Source organism: Cherax quadricarinatus, chromosome 17 (assembly GCF_038502225.1).
Source record: "Cherax quadricarinatus isolate ZL_2023a chromosome 17, ASM3850222v1, whole genome shotgun sequence".
Classification (NCBI taxonomy): domain Eukaryota; kingdom Metazoa; phylum Arthropoda; class Malacostraca; order Decapoda; family Parastacidae; genus Cherax; species Cherax quadricarinatus.
The window spans coordinates 23,370,264-23,388,066 of NC_091308.1; the positions used below are offsets into that span (position 1 = coordinate 23,370,264).

Below are 17,803 nucleotides of genomic sequence, written 5' to 3' on the forward strand. Positions count from 1 at the left end.
GAGAGTGCAAAAATTATAGGGGGATAAGTCTGTTGAGTATACCTGGTAAAGTGTATGATAGAGTTATTATTGAAAGAATTAAGAGTAGGACGGAGAATAGGATAGCTGATGAACAAGGAGGCTTTAGGAAAGGTAGGGGGTGTGTGGACCAGGTGTTTACAGTGAAACATATAAGTGAACAGTATTTAGATAAGGCTAAAGAGGTCTTTGTGGCATTTATGGATTTGGAAAAGGCATATGACAGGGTGGATAGGGGGGCAATGTGGCAGATGTTGCAGGTGTATGGTGTAGGAGGTAGGTTACTGAAAGCAGTGAAGAGTTTTTACGAGGATAGTGAGGCTCAAGTTAGAGTATCTAGGAAAGAGGGAAATTATTTCCCAGTAAAAGTAGGCCTTAGACAAGGATGTGTGATGTCACCGTGGTTGTTTAATATATTTATAGATGGTTGTTTAATATATTTAATATATTTATAGATGGGGTATGATAACTTCACTTACGTGTACCTGTGTGAGAGAGAGAGGTACAGAGAGGGAGAGAGATACAGTGAGGGAGAGGGATACAGAGAGAGAGATACAGAGAGAGAGATACAGAGAAAGAGATATAGAGAAAGAGAGAGAGAGAAATACAGAGAGAGTGACAGCCACATTCAGTCACCCACCCACCCACCCGGCCAGCCAGCTACGTATTACACATGTTCCAGAGTTGTTTTCTCTTTACTTAGGGTATAGGTTATACTACATTCTGGCAGAATGACACTACCAGTGGTATTCTCCCATTCACTGTGTCAACAATACATAAAGATAACAGTAACATATGATACTGTATGCAATGTAAAATTTACAATACAGTTCACTACCATGTATACATTATATACAGTACATAAATAATTAAAATATAACAATTAGTAAATTATGGTAAAAAGAATGAAATAATGATTGTACATTACACTACAGTACTATGTAGGTAGTTTATATAGGAAAAGTTTGACATTATGCCCTACCCAGTATGTCAGCAATTTTCAAAGGTTCAACTTACGTCCATTTTGACTTACGACCTGTTGGTCGGAACCAAGCTTGGTCGTAAGTCGGATGGTGGGTGTATATGGCTTTTATGAAGTTTAATTGAGAGGAATTACAGGTTTGATAAAGGGGACAATCAATTTTATAAGTTTGGGAGGATTACAGATATTGAGAGTAAGGTTATATTGTTTTACATGATTCTCTCTCTCTCTCTCTCTTTATATTGTTTTACATGATTCTCTTTCTCTCTCTCTCTCTCTTATATTGTTTTACATGACTCTTTTTCTCTCCTATATTGTTTTACATGACTCTTTTTCTCTCTTATATTGTTTTGCATGACTCTTTTTCTCTCTTATATTGTTTTACATGAGTCTCTCTCTTATATTGTTTTACATGATTCTTTCTCTCTCTTTTATATTGTTTTACATGATTCTTACATTGTTTTACATGATTCTCTTTTTCTCTCTTATATTGTTTTACATGAGTCTCTCTCTCGTATTGTTTTACATGATTCTTTCTCTTATATTGTTTTACATGATTTTCTCGCTCTTTCTTTACACAGGGTTTGACAAGGTTAGGTTAAGGATCCCTAGCTTTATTGACAAGCTAAGAGCTGTTACCTACATCAGCTCATATTAAAGCATTTTTATTGTTATGAGACATACAAGTAGGGAACAGGATGAAGCTGGAGCCATCTGTAGGTCAGCATTTTCATCTGATCAACAGACTTTATATCGTTGACATCATAATGCTGTACAAATGTGTTCCATACTTGAGTCATCCTGGGGATCAATGATCTCAGATGAAGTGATGTTCTGGAGAAGGGTACAGCCAGAGTGAAGTTGCTACTTTCTGCCCGTCTTGTGGTATAGACGCTTGCTTCACGCTGTCCTCGAAGTGGATCCAAGTGTGGTACTTTGACAGTATTGGCCTCGTACATAACAGTAAGGCCACCCACATCCCTCCTGTGTTGAAGGCTCTGCTGAAATGACAGATCTATCCAGGACTGGTCCAGGTGAGAGATGAGATGTCTTGCTCTGTTCTCTACTCTGTCAAGCAGTCACAGATGAGAGGGGGCAGGCAAGCCAAGAGAGTGGAGCATACTCAAGGTGTGAGCGTACTTGTGCCTCATACATAATCTTGCAACCCCTACTGTCAAGCAGATGCGAGATACAGGAGAGTGTTGTAAGCTTCCTGGCTGCTTTGTTTGCAAGATTTACACCGTGGTTCTTCATGGTCAGTTTGGAGTCAAATTTCACCCCAAGGATATCAACTTCTTCCCTAGGTGCCAGCACCCTCCCATTCATCCTTACTTCTGCACTGGCATTACCATCATGGTGCCTAGAGAGAGAGAGAGAGAGAGAGAGACACACACACACACACACACACACACACACACACACACACACACACACATACACATACACATACACATACACATACACATACACATACACATTCACACTCTCTCTCTCTAATATTGTTTTACATGATTCTCTCATATAAACAGGATTCTGACATTTTAGTTTAGCTGCCACTTGCCATTATTTTTTACCTCAGGACAACTCTTTGGGTCTTCTTCCATCTATTCATACATTTGAAAAACTCTCAGGCCAGCAGGGTCCACACACTGTATCATAGTTAACTACTCAGGGGATGACTGTCTGTCTGATGTACTAATGCACCTAACTAGCAAAAGTAGACAAAAGAACTAGGAGTTGTTCCACCACCAGCTTCTTTACCAGCAAACAGGATGTGCAAGTGGCTCAAAGATGACTTATTCATTCCAGATTTATTTTGGTTTCATGATACTAACAGCAGAATTCAGCCACAAAGCACACTGTACTGTACTGTACAGGGAATTACTTGGTTTCTATTACTTTTTTGTTGAATTAATTGTGATATTAAAATATTCCATAATTTGTGCCTGTTATTTTGTTTTATAATGTTCAACAGTACTGTACAGTACATACTGTTATTAAAGTCATACATACTGTTATTAAAAATTACAAAAGAAATGTGTATTTTTTCTAGAGTGCTGTCTACTGCTGCTATCCACATTACTGAAACGTTGGTAGCTGTGTACTTGTGCCAGAAACTAAACCTTAATTATTCTGTCACTCTTGCTTGGAGCTTGCAAACACTCTCCTTTGGTATATTTTCTCTGTGGTACCTTATATGGCCTCAGAGAGATGTAAAAAATGGAAATCAGTCTACAAAGACTAAAGCAAAAAAGGACAAATAAAGAAAACTTTTTAGATGTTTTTGAAAGTGTTTTATTAAACCTTTTTGAACAGTTTTGTTTGAAACCATTTTAAAATTTAATTAGTATATCTACACTACTTAGGCTGTTCTATGTACTAATTTATCCACACTGAATCTCATTTACCAGTGTGGTATATATATGCTTAGGGATCAATAATATCAAATTACCTAAAACTAATTCATCTTGTAACAAATGACTGCTGTGAGAAACATACTCATATAACACCACATTTAGACAAAGAGCCTCCATGCTTACCTCTTTGCAAACTGTAAACCAACAGATTATATAAGCAATTCATATTACTGTGTACTTTATCTAGAGAACCTGGATGCTTCGGGTAATAATAACCCAGACTTTCAGTTTTTCTGATAGCCCATATGTATAACTAAATTGAAGTACAAATTTCCTGCCAATAACAGGCCAAAAAATATGAAACACCCTGTCTTACAAAAATTAAAAACTGTACCTAAATAATCAACTGTCTGAAATACAGTGGACCCCCGCATAACGATTACCTCCGAATGTGACCAATTATGTAAGTGTATTTATGTAAGTGCGTTTGTACGTATATGTTTGGGGGTCTGAAATGGACTAATCTACTTCACAATATTTCTTATGGGAACAAATTCGGTCAGTACTGGCACCTGAACATACTTCTGGAGTGAAAAAATATCGTTAACCGGGGGTCCACTGTACTTTTAACAAGCTTTGAGAGTCAGAGACTATAGCAAGTGATAAGGCTGACATGCTAGCAGTATGGAAGATGACAGCAGAAATTCTTATACTGTAATTATAGAAATGCTAGCAAACTGCAACAATCCTAGGTTTACATGATCAGGAAAAATTAGCCTTGTACCTCACTTAGTGAAGATTTAGAGCATTAGTGTAAACAGCAATATGGTAACACAAGCAGGAATACACACACAATACAGGACAAACCTTTATTTTAGACAGTGTTTTGCACAGGATTGAACTTTATCAAGTACAGTGGTACCTCGAGTTAGGAACTTAATTCATTCCAGAAGGCTGTTCGAGTTCCAATACTGAATGAATTTGTTCCCATAAGGAATAATGTAAATTAGATTAGTCCATTTCACACCCCCAAAAATACACTTACAAAAACACTTACAATAATATACTTACATAATTATTTGAGTTGGGAGCTGTTTGAAACTCGAGGTACCACTGTACATATAAAGAAAAATAATTACTCCTTAACCCTTAAACTGTCCAAACGTAGATCTACGTCCACATGTGGGGGGCTCCGAACATAGATCTACGTTTTTTTACATGCTTTTAAATGGGGAAAATCAAAGTTGGAGCACTACGCACGTGAACATAGATCTACGTTTGGACAGTTTAAGGGTTAATATACAGTTTTGTGAGGAGGAGAGGTCACTTTATATGCAACAAAAACAGGCAAGCATAGGGCCAGATCACAGGTGGAATTGTGTGGTGGGCTCTTGTGTAGGAAGGTTACCCAACAATAGGTATATTAGAGGTTTTTGCTAAACCAAAAGGGCCCTGAGACTGTTCATTGGTACATATTATATAACCTGAAGAAAAACATGCAGAAGTTTTATGAGGTCATAATGCAAAGGATAACACAACACCTTTATATATTAAGTGGAGGTAAGGCAAAGTATGTGAAGCATTCAGAGGTGTGATATGGTGTGAAAGAGTCGAAGTTCAGGTAGGTGTGTGCCTGCTGATAAGACATGTGCAGCACCTGGGTACCCTTACTGAAGGACCTTTTACTCACCTATGGCTTTATCAATCCAGTACAGAGAAGTGAGGACAGACTCTTTTAGTGGAGCCAGTGGAAGACATGGAATGATGTAATACTAGTAGATGTGGTGACATGGGTGGGACCCACTAGTGAAAGGAGGTCAGTCCCATGAGATGAGCCAAAATTTTAGCAATCGAGTTATAGAGACATCCTCTAGTTTCCTACAAGGAAGCTAGTTTTAAATCTAGAAATGGGGTCAATGGAAGAAGTAAAACGATGTAGCTGTAATAGACAAAGCTACATGTGGACAACGCCCAGCAGTGGAAGTAGGTCAGGCCAATGAGGTGGGCCAATGATTTAACAGTTTAGTTGTAGAATCTTGTACACTGTACCAAGATTCCATGGTGTTGTCATTCATCAACTGGTTGGCATTATGTACGAGGCCTCTCTCCTGGCTGTGTGCCCTGCCCGACCTGTTCTTAAAATTATGTATAGATCCTACTTCCTGACTACTAGAATGTTGTATACAGTGGACCCTCAGTTAACGATGTCATTGGATAACGTAAAAATCGGATAATGACACGTTTTTGCGTCAAAATATTGGCTCAGTTAATGACAGAGAACTCGATTAAAGTCATTCGTCCCGAACGTATCTGCGCAGCCTGAGCGGCCCTGCCACTCCGTGTACAACCAGTGTGCCATTGTTTACAAGCCAGTGAAGTCGATTCCATGCATACATACAATACATTTTGTATTATTCCATTGTTTTTAGTGATTTTAACTGCTAAATAAGCCACCTGGGCCCAAAGAAAGCTTCTAGTGCCAGCCCTGTAGTAAAGTGGGGTGTGTGTTTCCGAGCTGGCCAGATTGTGGTAACAAAAATGGCAATCAAGGAAGCTGTTGTTGCGAAAGGTGCAAATGTACTTACAAAACAGAGATCGCAAATACTCGATGTGGAGAGACTGTTGTTGGTGTGGATCAATGAGAAACAATTATCAGGAGAGAGTGTTTCACAGTCAATTATATGCAAAAAGGCAAGGCAGTTGCATGATGATCTAATTAAGAAAATGCCTGGAACTAGTGCTCATATTGGTGAATTTAAGGCCAGCAAAGGTTGGTTTGAAAGATTTCAGAATCGTAGTGGCATACACAATGTGATAAGGCATGGTGAGGCTGCCAGTTCTGACAAAAAAGCAGCTGAAAAATATGTGCAGGAATTTAAGGGGTACATAGAGGCTGAACAATTAAAACCCCAACAAGTGTTCAATTGTGACAAAACAGGCCTGTTTTGGAAGAAAATGCCAAACAGGACTTACATTACTCAGGAGGAAAAGGCACTCTCAGGACAGAAGCCTATGAAAGACAGGCTAACTCTCATGTTTTGTAGTAATGCTAGTGGAGTTTGCCAAGTGAAACCTTTATTTGTGTATCACTCTGAAACTCCCAGAGTGTTCAAGAAAAACAGTGTCGTCAAGGCTAAATTGTGTGTGATGTGGAGGGCAAACAGTAAGGCATGGGTCACTAGGAACATTTTCCTCGATTGGTTCTATGACGTGTTTGGCCCCAGTGTGAAAAAATACCTCCTGGAAAATAAACTGGAACTCAAGTGCCTCCTGTTAATGGACAATGCTCCTGCTCATCCTCCAGACTTGAAACAGTGAATTGTGGGGGAGTTTAGTTTCATCAAAGTTAAATTTTTGCCCCCTAACACCACTCCTCTCCTCCAGCCCATGGACCAGCAGGTCATTTCAAATTTCAAAAAACTGTATACCAAAGCAGGGTTTCAAACGTACTTTGAAGTGACCTCAGACACTGAATTGACCCTAAGAGAGTTCTGGAAAGATCACTTCAGTATCCTCAGTTGCATAAACCTTATAGGGAAGGCTTGGGAGGGAGTGACTTGACTTGCAGGACTTTGAACTTTGCTTGGAGAAAATTGTGGCCAGAATGTGTACAAGAGAGGGATTTTGAAGGGTTTGGGGCTAACCCTGAGGAGCCTATGCCAGTTGTGGAATCTATTGTGGCATTGGGGAAGTCCATGGGGTTGGAGGTTAGTGGCGAGGATGTGGAAGAGTTGGTGGAGGACAACAATGAAGAGCTAACCACTACAGAGCTGCAAGTGCTTGAGGTGCAACACCAACAGACCACAGCTCAGGAATTTCTTTCAGAGGAGGGGAAAGAGAGATGGAAGAAGCTGCCGTCTTCAACAATTAAGGACATTTGTACAATGCGGACAAAGGTGCAAGCATTTATGGATGAACATCACCCTGACACAGCTGTTGCAAGTCATGCTGGCAACATTTACAATGACAATGTTGTGTCCCATTTTAGGGAAATCTTAAAGGTACGCCAGAAATAGAGCTCTCTGGACAGATTTTTGGTGCGACAGGGGTCCAGTGACTCTCAAGCTGGTCCTAGTGGCAAAAAAAAACAAAGAAGGGAATTAACCCCTGAAAAGGACTTGCTACCTGAAGTCTTTATGGAAGGGGATTCCCCTTCCATCTCATTACTCATCAATAAGTCTTCAATAAAGGTAAGTGTCATTTTAGCATTGTTTATTCTGCATGTCTCATTGTTTTCTGTGTAGGAAAATGTATATTTCATGTGAAAAAATTATTTTGTTTAATACTTTTGGGTGTCTGGAACGGATTAATTGGATTTTCATTTTTTTGATGGGGAAAATTAATTCGGATAATGACAGAATTGGTTAAAGACATGCTCTCTGGAATGGATAAATATCGTTAACTGAGGGTCCACTGTATGTTGAAGACCTTAATTTTGTTATGAGCTATCTTGTATTCTGATCAGGGTTGTATCATTACTAATATAAATTCAGGGTTGTATCATTACTAATATAAATTTCTTATCACCTTTTAAGACATGTTTGGCTTGCCCCCCCCCCCTAATCTATCCCCCTCAAGGAGAAAGCTCTTTTATTCAAGGAACTGGACTTATCCTTCCCTTCCTTGGATCATATCTGAATGACTTCCCTTCCCTTCCAGGTTAAATGTCCTGGAGATCCAGGATATTTAACCTATGTATTTCCTGTAACAGGTTCTAAATGCTCCTGCATTGCCAGGGTTTGATAGGTGGCTCTCATGAGGCTTTTGATGATGCTAGAGGTGATGACAGCCACACCACTATAAGATAAAATTTTGTTAGGATTTTTAACCCTGGAGGGTTAGCCACCCAGGATAACCCAAGAAAGGCAGTGAATCATCGAGGGACTGTCTTAGTTCCACTGGGGTCCTCAATCTTGACTGCCAAGATGTGACCCACATGAGTTGACTAACACTCAGATACCTATTTATTTGCTAAGTGAATGGGACAACAGGTGTAAGGAAACACATCCAATGTTTCCATCCTTGCCGTGAATCGAACCACAGGCACTCAGCACGTGAAGCAAGAGCTTTGCCTACCAGGCCACAGGCCACCATTGCTACTGATGCTGGATTCCTACTGGGACAGTTAATAGAATAATCTACAAATATATTTTTGTGTGCACTGTGGCATGCAAAGAGTACATAACCTTTACTCGGCACATGTACACTCATTAAAAGGCTACCTCCCCAACCAGCGAACCAGATGCTAAGGGTCGGACGATGGGGCCCCATTGTCAGATCAGTATCTAGGTTCAGCCAATGAGAAGGTGAATCTGGCAATTGTGGAGGTGACGTGGATACCGTTCATGTTTTTTTTATACCATTAGATTAAACTCAGTTGTACTATAGCTCATTCTAGCTCAATACATAGTCAATACCAAATTCATTATATTAGAACCCCTCAAGGAAGGTTCCTTGATGTTGGTGAGGGGCTCTTGATTTAGGGAATTGGATCTGTGCTCCAGTTCCCCGAATTAAGCCTAAATGCCTTCCACCCCCCCCCCCAGGCGCTGTATAATCCTCCGGGTTTAGCGCTTCCCCCTTGATTATAATAATATAATAATAATTATATTAGACCATAGTGTAATTACTAGTGATAGTCTGGTGCTATTTTTAATTTGTATTTTTATATTATTAAATTAAACCTAGTTGTACTATAGCTCATTCTAGCTCAATACATAGACTATACCAAAGTCATTACATTAGACCTTAGTGCAATTACAAGTGAGAGTCTTGTGCTATTTTTAAATTGCATTTTTATATTATTAGTTTATACCTAGTTGTACTTTAGCTCATTCCAGCACAACACATAGACAACACCAACTCCATTATGTGTATTAGTGACTATACTCTACATGACCAAAATGCTATAGCTATACACTTGTCCAAACTTCCCACCACTACAGATATCAGTACTAAAACTCAACCCACAACTCAGGATATAAATAACCATAATTTAAACCTAGAAGATGATTGATCACGTTGACCCTGATCTAAACCTCCATAATCTGACACACAATCAAAAGCTATTGGAAAGTAACTGCCTTTACTACACAGCATCACAAGCCAGCACTATCCTAAACAATGCTAAAAGTCTATCAGTACTTAACTACAACATTAGGTCCTTAAGCAAACACTATGATGACCTCCTGGCACTCCTTGAATCACTAAAGACACCCTTCTCCTGCATTATTCTTACTGAGACCTGGCTTAAGCAGGACACAATAGATATCTACCCTCTACCAGGATACACAGCAATCCACAACTGCAGACCATACCAAGTTGGGGGTGGTATTGCAATCTATTACTCTAACCAATTATCTTGTATTAGCACCACTTGCTTTAGTGATGAATATGGAGAATACATTTTTGCTAATTTTACTGTAAAAAACCTTAAGACGCCTATTACTCAGGGAGATAAGATGTTTTCTAATGGTAGTTTTGAAGGTGATGAATGTGTCTGCAGTTCTAGAGTTCTCAGGTAGGGTGTTCCAGATTTTATGGCCTTTGACATACATTGAATTTTTGTAAAGGTTTAGTCAGACACGGGGAATGTCGTAGAGATGTTTGTGTCTGGTGTTATGCCTGTGGGTTCTGTCACAACTATCAAGAAAGCGTTTTAGGTCAAGGTTGATATTGGAGTTTAAGGTCCTGTAGATGTAGATTGCACAGTAGTAAGTGTGGATGTACTGAACAGGGAGTAAGTTTAGATCTATGAAGAGTGGGGGGTTACACAAATAACCCGCACATAAAAGAGAGAAGCTTACGACGACGTTTCGGTCCGACTTGGACCACTGACAAAGTCACACTAACAGAGATGAAGCAGGACGGCTATATATAGGCAGGAAGAGGTGGAGGTAGTAGTAGTAGTAGTACAAGAATTGTATATAATACCGACAAGAGTGGGGGGGTGTGTTGCCAGGGATGGGATTTAGTGATTATTCTTACTGCAGCTTTTTGTTGGGTTATTATTGGCTTTAGGTGTGCTGCTGCAGTTGATCCCCAAGCACAAATAGCATAGGTGAGGTATGGATAAATAAGTGAGTGGTATAGTGTGAGAAGGGCATTTTGCAGCACGTAGTATCGTATCTTGGAGAGGATCCCAACCGTTTTGGATACTTTTTTGGTTATGTGTTGGATATGGGTGCTGAAATTCAGGTTGTTGTCAAGGTACAGGCCTAGGAATTTGCCCTCATTATGTCTGGTAATTAGAGTGTTGTCGATCTTAATGTTAATTTGTGCATCTCCTGCTCTGCTACCAAACATAATATAGTAGGTTTTGTCAGTGTTAAGCGTAAGTTTATTGGCTGTCATCCAAGTCGATATTTTGGTTAGCTCCTCGTTAACAATGGTGTTGAGGGTGGCAAGATTAGGGTGAGAGATGACATAAGTCGTGTCGTCAGCAAAGAGAATGGGTTTCAGGTGTTGGGATACGTATGGAAGATCATTGATGTATATGAGGAAGAGCAGGGGACCAAGGACACTTCCCTGCGGAACTCCAGTATCAAGTGGTCGTGTTGTTGATGCTGTGTCTTTAATGGTGACATACTGATACCTATTAGTAAGGTAAGATTTGAAATAAGCAAGCGCATGGCCTCTTATACCGTAATGGTCAAGTTTGTGGAGTAGGATGTCGTGGTCTACTGTGTCAAAAGCTTTTCTTAGGTCAATAAAAATTCCTAGTGGATATTCCTTATTTTCCAATGTTGTGTAAAGCAGATCTAGCATTTTTATGATTGCATCGTTAGTGCTTTTATTTTTCCTGAATCCAAATTGGCAGGGGTTGAGTATGTTTTGTGCCGTTATAAATGAATATAGTCTCCTGTGCACGAGTTTCTCAAAGATTTTGGATAGCAATGGTAAGTTTGATATTGGCCTATAGTTGTTTAAGTCTGTAGGGTCACCACCTTTATGTATTGGTGTAACCCTTGCCATCTTGAGTAGTTTCGGGAAGGTGCTAGTTTCTAGTGACTTGTTAAAAAGTAATGAAATAGCATGCGAAAGGACATGGGCCGCTCGCTTGTACAGTAATGGTGGGACATGAGACAGATTCCCTGAATTATTTTTAAGTGACTTTATAATCTCGGTGACTTCCGAGGGCTCAGTTGGTGCAAGATAAAAGGAATTTGGGAAATTCCCATCTAGGTAGTCCCTGGCATGGGCATTGGTATGTGGGATTTTATTGGCGAGATTAGATCCTATGGTTGAGAAGAAGTCGTTTATCTTGTTAGCTGTGTCAGTGGGATGTAGTGGTGTTTCATTAGGTTTAGTTAGGACAATATTCTTGTTTTTTTTCAGTTTGTGGGTCCCTAGAATCTGAGAGAGTGTTTTCCAGGTCTTTTTTATATCTCCTCTAGTGTCTGTGAATCAACTGGAGTAGTATAGTTGTTTGGCTTACTTTATTACTTTTATTACTCTTGGTGAAGGATATTATAATCAAGGGGGAAGCGCTAAACCCGGAGGATTATACAGTGCCGGGGGGGTGGAAGGCATTCAGGCTTAATTCAGGGAACTGGAGCACAGATCCAGTTCCCTAAATCAAGAGCCCCTCGCCAACATCAAGGAACCTTCCTTGAGGGGTGGTGAAGGATAATACAAGTCAAAGTTTTTGGCTGTGTTTATTTTGCTCCCTTTATACCCAGGATAACAGGCCTTTTTGTTCCTTCTCATTCTACTACTACTGGCCCTGCCCCCTCTCAATCTACTACTACCAGCCCCACCCCCTCTCATTCTAATACTTCCACCCCTCAAGGGAGGTTCCTTGATGCTGGTGAGGGGCTCTTGAACTAGGGAATTGGATCTGTGCTCCAGTTCCCTGAATTGAGTCTGAATACCTTCCATCCCCCCCCACATGCGCTATATAATCCTACGGGTTTAGCACTCCCCCATGATTATAATAATCTACCAGCCCCACCCCCTCTCATTCTACTACTAGTGGCCCCACCCATCTCCCCTCTTGTATATATACTGGCTCCTTGCCCTTTGCACTTTTGTCTGACTAGTTATAAGAACATAAAGAAGGAACACTGCAACAGGCTTACTGACCCATGCAAAGGAGGTCCATGTTATGGTCCAAATCAGACCGAAATATCGTAAGTTTCATTCTCCTATGTGCAGGTTGTTTGTATACTAAGGAATATTACTGCACACAATAAGTGCACTCTTATGTTAAATGGCTCATCCAGGAAAGGATAAAATTATTTCAATACAAAAGTCAGAGAAAGGCCAACAGTAGAACTTAACTTCAGTCCTTTTCTTGTAAACAAATGCAAACAGGAAAACTGGTAGAGTAACACTTGGAGCTTCCCCACGATTTTCCCTGCATTCTCTGATGCCCCACTGCAGTTATCATTGAATTTGAACCTCTTGTTTAATGTGATATATGTCAGAATTCTAATTTGATGATCAATATTACCTATATATATATATATATATATATATGTCGAAATATATCTTTAAACGTATAAGAGAAAATTTCAGAAAGGACTTAATTTTAAATGAGTTCTTGCTAATTGACCAGTTTTACATATTCGGCACGACATATATATATATATATATATATATATATATATATATATATATATATATATATATATATATATATATATATATATATATATATATATATATATATATATATATATATATATATATATATATATATATATATATATATATATATATATATATATATATATATATATATATATATATATATATATATATATATATATATATATATATATATATATATATATATATATATATATATATATATATATATATATATATATATATATATATATATATATATATATATATATATATATATATATATATATATATATATATATATATATATATATATATATATATATATATATATATATATATATATTATATATATATATATATATATATATATATATATATATATATATATATATATATATATATATATATATATATATATATATATATATATATATATATATATATATATATATATATATATATATATATATATATATATATATATCTCTTGGAAGTGTTCATTGAACTTGAACCCTTGTGTCATATGATCTATTTTAGACTTCTGACTTTATAGTAAATATTTACTATTGCACTAGCTATAAGGGAAAGGTAAGCGAGGAATTCTTGCGTTGTGAGTCTTACACGAGATATCATTGGCAAACATGGCAACTGTCATAGAGTTTACTTGGAGTTTACCTGGAGAGAGTTCCGGGGGTCAACGCCCCCGCGGCCCGGTCTGTGACCAGGCCTCCTGGTGGATCAGAGTCTGATCAACCAGGCTGTTGCTGCTGGCTGCACGCAAACCAACGTACGAGCCACAGCCCGGCTGGTCAGGAACCGACTTTAGGTGCTTGTCCAGTGCCAGGAGGCAGTTGAACAGTCTCGGGCCCCTGACACTTATTGTATGGTCTCTTAACGTGCTAGTGACACCCCTGCTTTTCATTGGGGGATGTTGCATCGTCTGCCAAGTCTTTTGCTTTCGTAGTGAGTGATTTTCGTGTGCAAGTTCGGTACTAGTCCCTCTAGGATTTTCCAGGTGTATATAATCATGTATCTCTCCCGCCTGCATTCCAGGGAATACAGTTTTAGGAACCTCAAGCGCTCCCAGTAATTGAGGTGTTTTATCTCCGTTATGCGCGCCGTGAAGGTTCTCTGTACATTTTCTAGGTCAGCAATTTCGCCTGCCTTGAAAGGTGCTGTTAGTGTGCAGCAATATTCCAGCCTAGATAGAACAACTGACCTGAAGAGTGTCATCATGGGCTTGGCCTCCCTAGTTTTGAAGGTTCTCATTATCCATCCTGTCATTTTTCTAGCAGATGCGATTGATACAATGTTATGGTCCTTGAAGGTGAGATCCTCCGACATGATCACTCCCAGGTCTTTGACGTTGGTGTTTCGCTCTGTTTTGTGGCCAGAATTTGTTTTGTACTCTGATGAAGATTTAATTTCCTCGTGTTTACCATATCTGAATAATTGAAATTTCTCATCGTTGAACTTCATATTGTTTTCTGCAACCCACTGAAAGATTTGGTTGATGTCCGCCTGGAGCCTTGCAGTGTCTGCAATGGAAGACACTGTCATGCAGATTCGGGTGTCATCTGCAAAGGAAGACACGGTGCTGTGGCTGACATCCTTGTCTATGTCGGATATGAGGATGAGGAACAAGATGGGAGCGAGTACTGTGCCTTGTGGAACAGAGCTTTTCACCGTAGCTGCCTCGGACTTGACTCTGTTGACTACTACTCTCTGTGTTCTGTTAGTGAGGAAATTATAGATCCATAGACCGACTTTTCCTGTTATTCCTTTAGCACGCATTTTGTGCGCTATTACGCCATGGTCACACTTGTCGAAGGCTTTTGCAAAGTCTGTATATATTACATCTGCATTCTTTTTGTCTTCTAGTGCATTTAGGACCTTGTCGTAGTGATCCAATAGTTGAGTCAGACAGGAGCGACCTGTTCTAAACCCATGTTGCCCTGGGTTGTGTAACTGATGGGTTTCTAGATGGGTGGTGATCTTGCTTCTTAGGACCCTTTCAAAGATTTTTATGATGTGGGATGTTAATGCTATCGGTCTGTAGTTCTTTGCTGTTGCTTTACTGCCCCCTTTGTGGAGTGGGGATCTGGGGACTGAGGGACTGACCACCTCAAAACTTTGAGGGTGATGGACTGATTACATCGTCTTCAAGTATCTTCTGCTTCTATCAACTTTTCTGTACTTGACTGAAGAAGCCTACTGTGTAGGCGAAACGTTTCATAATAAAGATATCTAACTGTTGCATATGTGTCTTACCTAATGTTATGGGGCTATAGGACCCAACATGTATTTATAAGTAACAGTTACTCTGGAATACCTAATTATATTGAATTGATGGGGACTTTGCTCTAAATGTCAGAAGGACTGATCAACCTTATGACTGAGAGGCAGCTGGGTCAAACCTATTTTTCTCAATATAATAGGTTATACTATAGACACACAAACACACAAATTAAATAAGTAGTTTATAAAGTTGTATTTCTTTTTGTAAAAGTAAAGTTAAGAGGTGGTAGAATTGTGGTAACTGGAGAATTGTGCTTGGCAACAGTCTTTTGTTTTGGTGGGAGGAGCTTAGGTAGGCTTCTCTCTCTCTCCCTCTCTCTGACTCTCTCTCTCTCTCTGTGGCTGACCTTCAACCTGGCAGGATCTCTGGGTCCTTCTCCTATCTTTTGGGGCATCATGTGTGCTCCAGGGGTGAGTTTTTATAATTTAAGTTTTGGCCACCATACCCAGGGTGACTAAAGTGTGTCAAAACACTGGTTAGCCCAGAGTTATGTCAGGAAGAGTGAAGGACAAGAGTTGTTGCAACACACCATGTGGAGCACAGGCATGGAGTGTGTAGATTTTGTTTTGAAAATGGAGGCTGTGATTGTATATTCTGTACATATCTATTGAGAATACAGTTATATTTTTATAGTAGTAGTTTACATAACCTGTGAAGAGGGCTGGTGAAAGGGTATCAGAGACACTCAAGATGATCAGCCATGATGTAAGTATTACCCCTAGACAAATAAGGCCATTAAGTAAAAGCTACCCCACACTAGAACATGTAGTGAGAACCTTACCATCCAAGAAATAAGGGAAACCAACGTAACACCTAACATCCATCAGATCCAGTCATGGTTAGAGAATTATTAATCACTGATTATACAACTTAAGTAGGCGCCTTATAAGAGTAATTCTTGCACTTTACTCTTGTATAAATCCTAGCCACACATGTGCTAGCAGTTAATTGGGCTAATTATCATCCAACACACGATCGATTAAACTTGTGTACCCTATACCCACTTCCTTCAATCAGTCACTTAATTATTAAGTAATTAATTCAATTATTTTTTTTCCACTGATTGCATCCGGTTCAGGAAGGACCAGCGGGCAGATATGGAAAATTTTATAGGGGTGATTTTTTTTATAATAATAATATAGGGGTGATTACCTTTATGTACCTCAACATTACATGCATACAAGTAAACTCATTGGGAGACAACCATATTGTTTACCGTAGTCACCCCGTGTAGACATGTGAGAAAACTTAACCACCCCTGGTCACGGCAGGTGGTTCCTTCGACCTCACAATCTTATCCATATCTATCCGAGACCAGTATGGATTGGATAGCACCCACAAGTATGGTGCTACTAATTAATTGTGGACTGTATAGACTATATTAGTGTAACTGAATGAAGGGGGGGGGTAGGTTACACATGGATTTATCCATCAAGGAGAAACACTTGTACATAATCTCACCACTTACCAGATATTCTCTGGTGGTAAAACATCCAGGCATGAAAACCTTCCATCTCATATTAGAAAAAATTTAGAGAGTACTTCTGAAGAAATGTTGAAACTGATTAATTTTATGAGCCAAAATATTGATGGATGTTGGAGGATGGCTTCTCCGCTGGATTAAAGGTTACCTGTCCAACAGAAAGTCGTCTGTGTTGTTCCAGGGACATAGAAGTGTAACTAAAGATTTTGAATTAGGAACCCCACAGGGAGGTGTGCTTAGTCCCACCCTTTTCAACATTTTGATTAATGCCTTACTTAATGCCATGCCTAGCCAGCCCCATCATTATATGGTTAGTTTTGCTGATGACATAATGATTCACACTACCGGATTCTCCAACACCCAAAACATTCTTAATCATGTTTTAGCCTCGTGTCAGGACCTGGGGTTAATAATCTCAGGGGATAAAACAAAGATACTCAACAGGCGTCCTCCTCGGCAGAGAGGCACAGTTCGTCAGATCCAGTTGCATGATGGGTCTCTTCTAGAATATGTAAGCAGATACAGGTATCTAGGCTTTGAGGTTCCACTACTTGGACCTGTTGTAACGAGACTTTGTCGCCAATACAAAGAAAGGCTGAGAGCACTTAGAGTTGTGGCAGGTTTTCATCCCAGGTATGGTGCTAATGTTAAAATTGTGAAAATGATGTATCTTGCTTATATTAGATCATTGGTTGATTATGCAGCGCCACTACTTGCACTCGTGTCTGACTGGAAGCTTGGAGGGCTGGAAAAACTGCAAAACGAAGCAATGAGGATCATCCTAGGATGCCCTCGTACTGCCAAAATTTTAAATATGCGGAAAGAACTTAATATTCCAAGCATTAGAGATCGTGTTACTGAAAGAAATATCCTTATTGGGGTCAATATGCTTAGGCTAGCCCATTCAAACCCCTGCACAGAAGCCCTCCAAACTTTCCTCAGCACTGGTGAACATCCTTCCAGATGGATCGAAAAAACTGGAACCGACCTCCGCATGAACCAGCTACATGATCTATATCAAGTTGGACAACAGAGACATTTCCCTGCTCCATGGGATATTACCCCATTCC

The 17,803-nt window shown here is 39.3% G+C and overlaps 1 protein-coding gene across 1 annotated transcript in view; it reads left to right on the forward strand.

The window, feature by feature from the left end:
- LOC138852818 (transmembrane protein 254-like) overlaps window positions 1-3,283 on the forward strand; it is a gene marked incomplete at its 5' end in the record, with an annotated part of 36,902 nt that extends 33,619 nt beyond the window's left edge. Inside the window, 1 exon segment of the mRNA XM_070085871.1 lies at window positions 3,054-3,283. Coding sequence (XP_069941972.1) covers window positions 3,054-3,264 — 211 coding nt within the window.
- Between the last annotated feature and the right edge of the window lie 14,520 nt (window positions 3,284-17,803).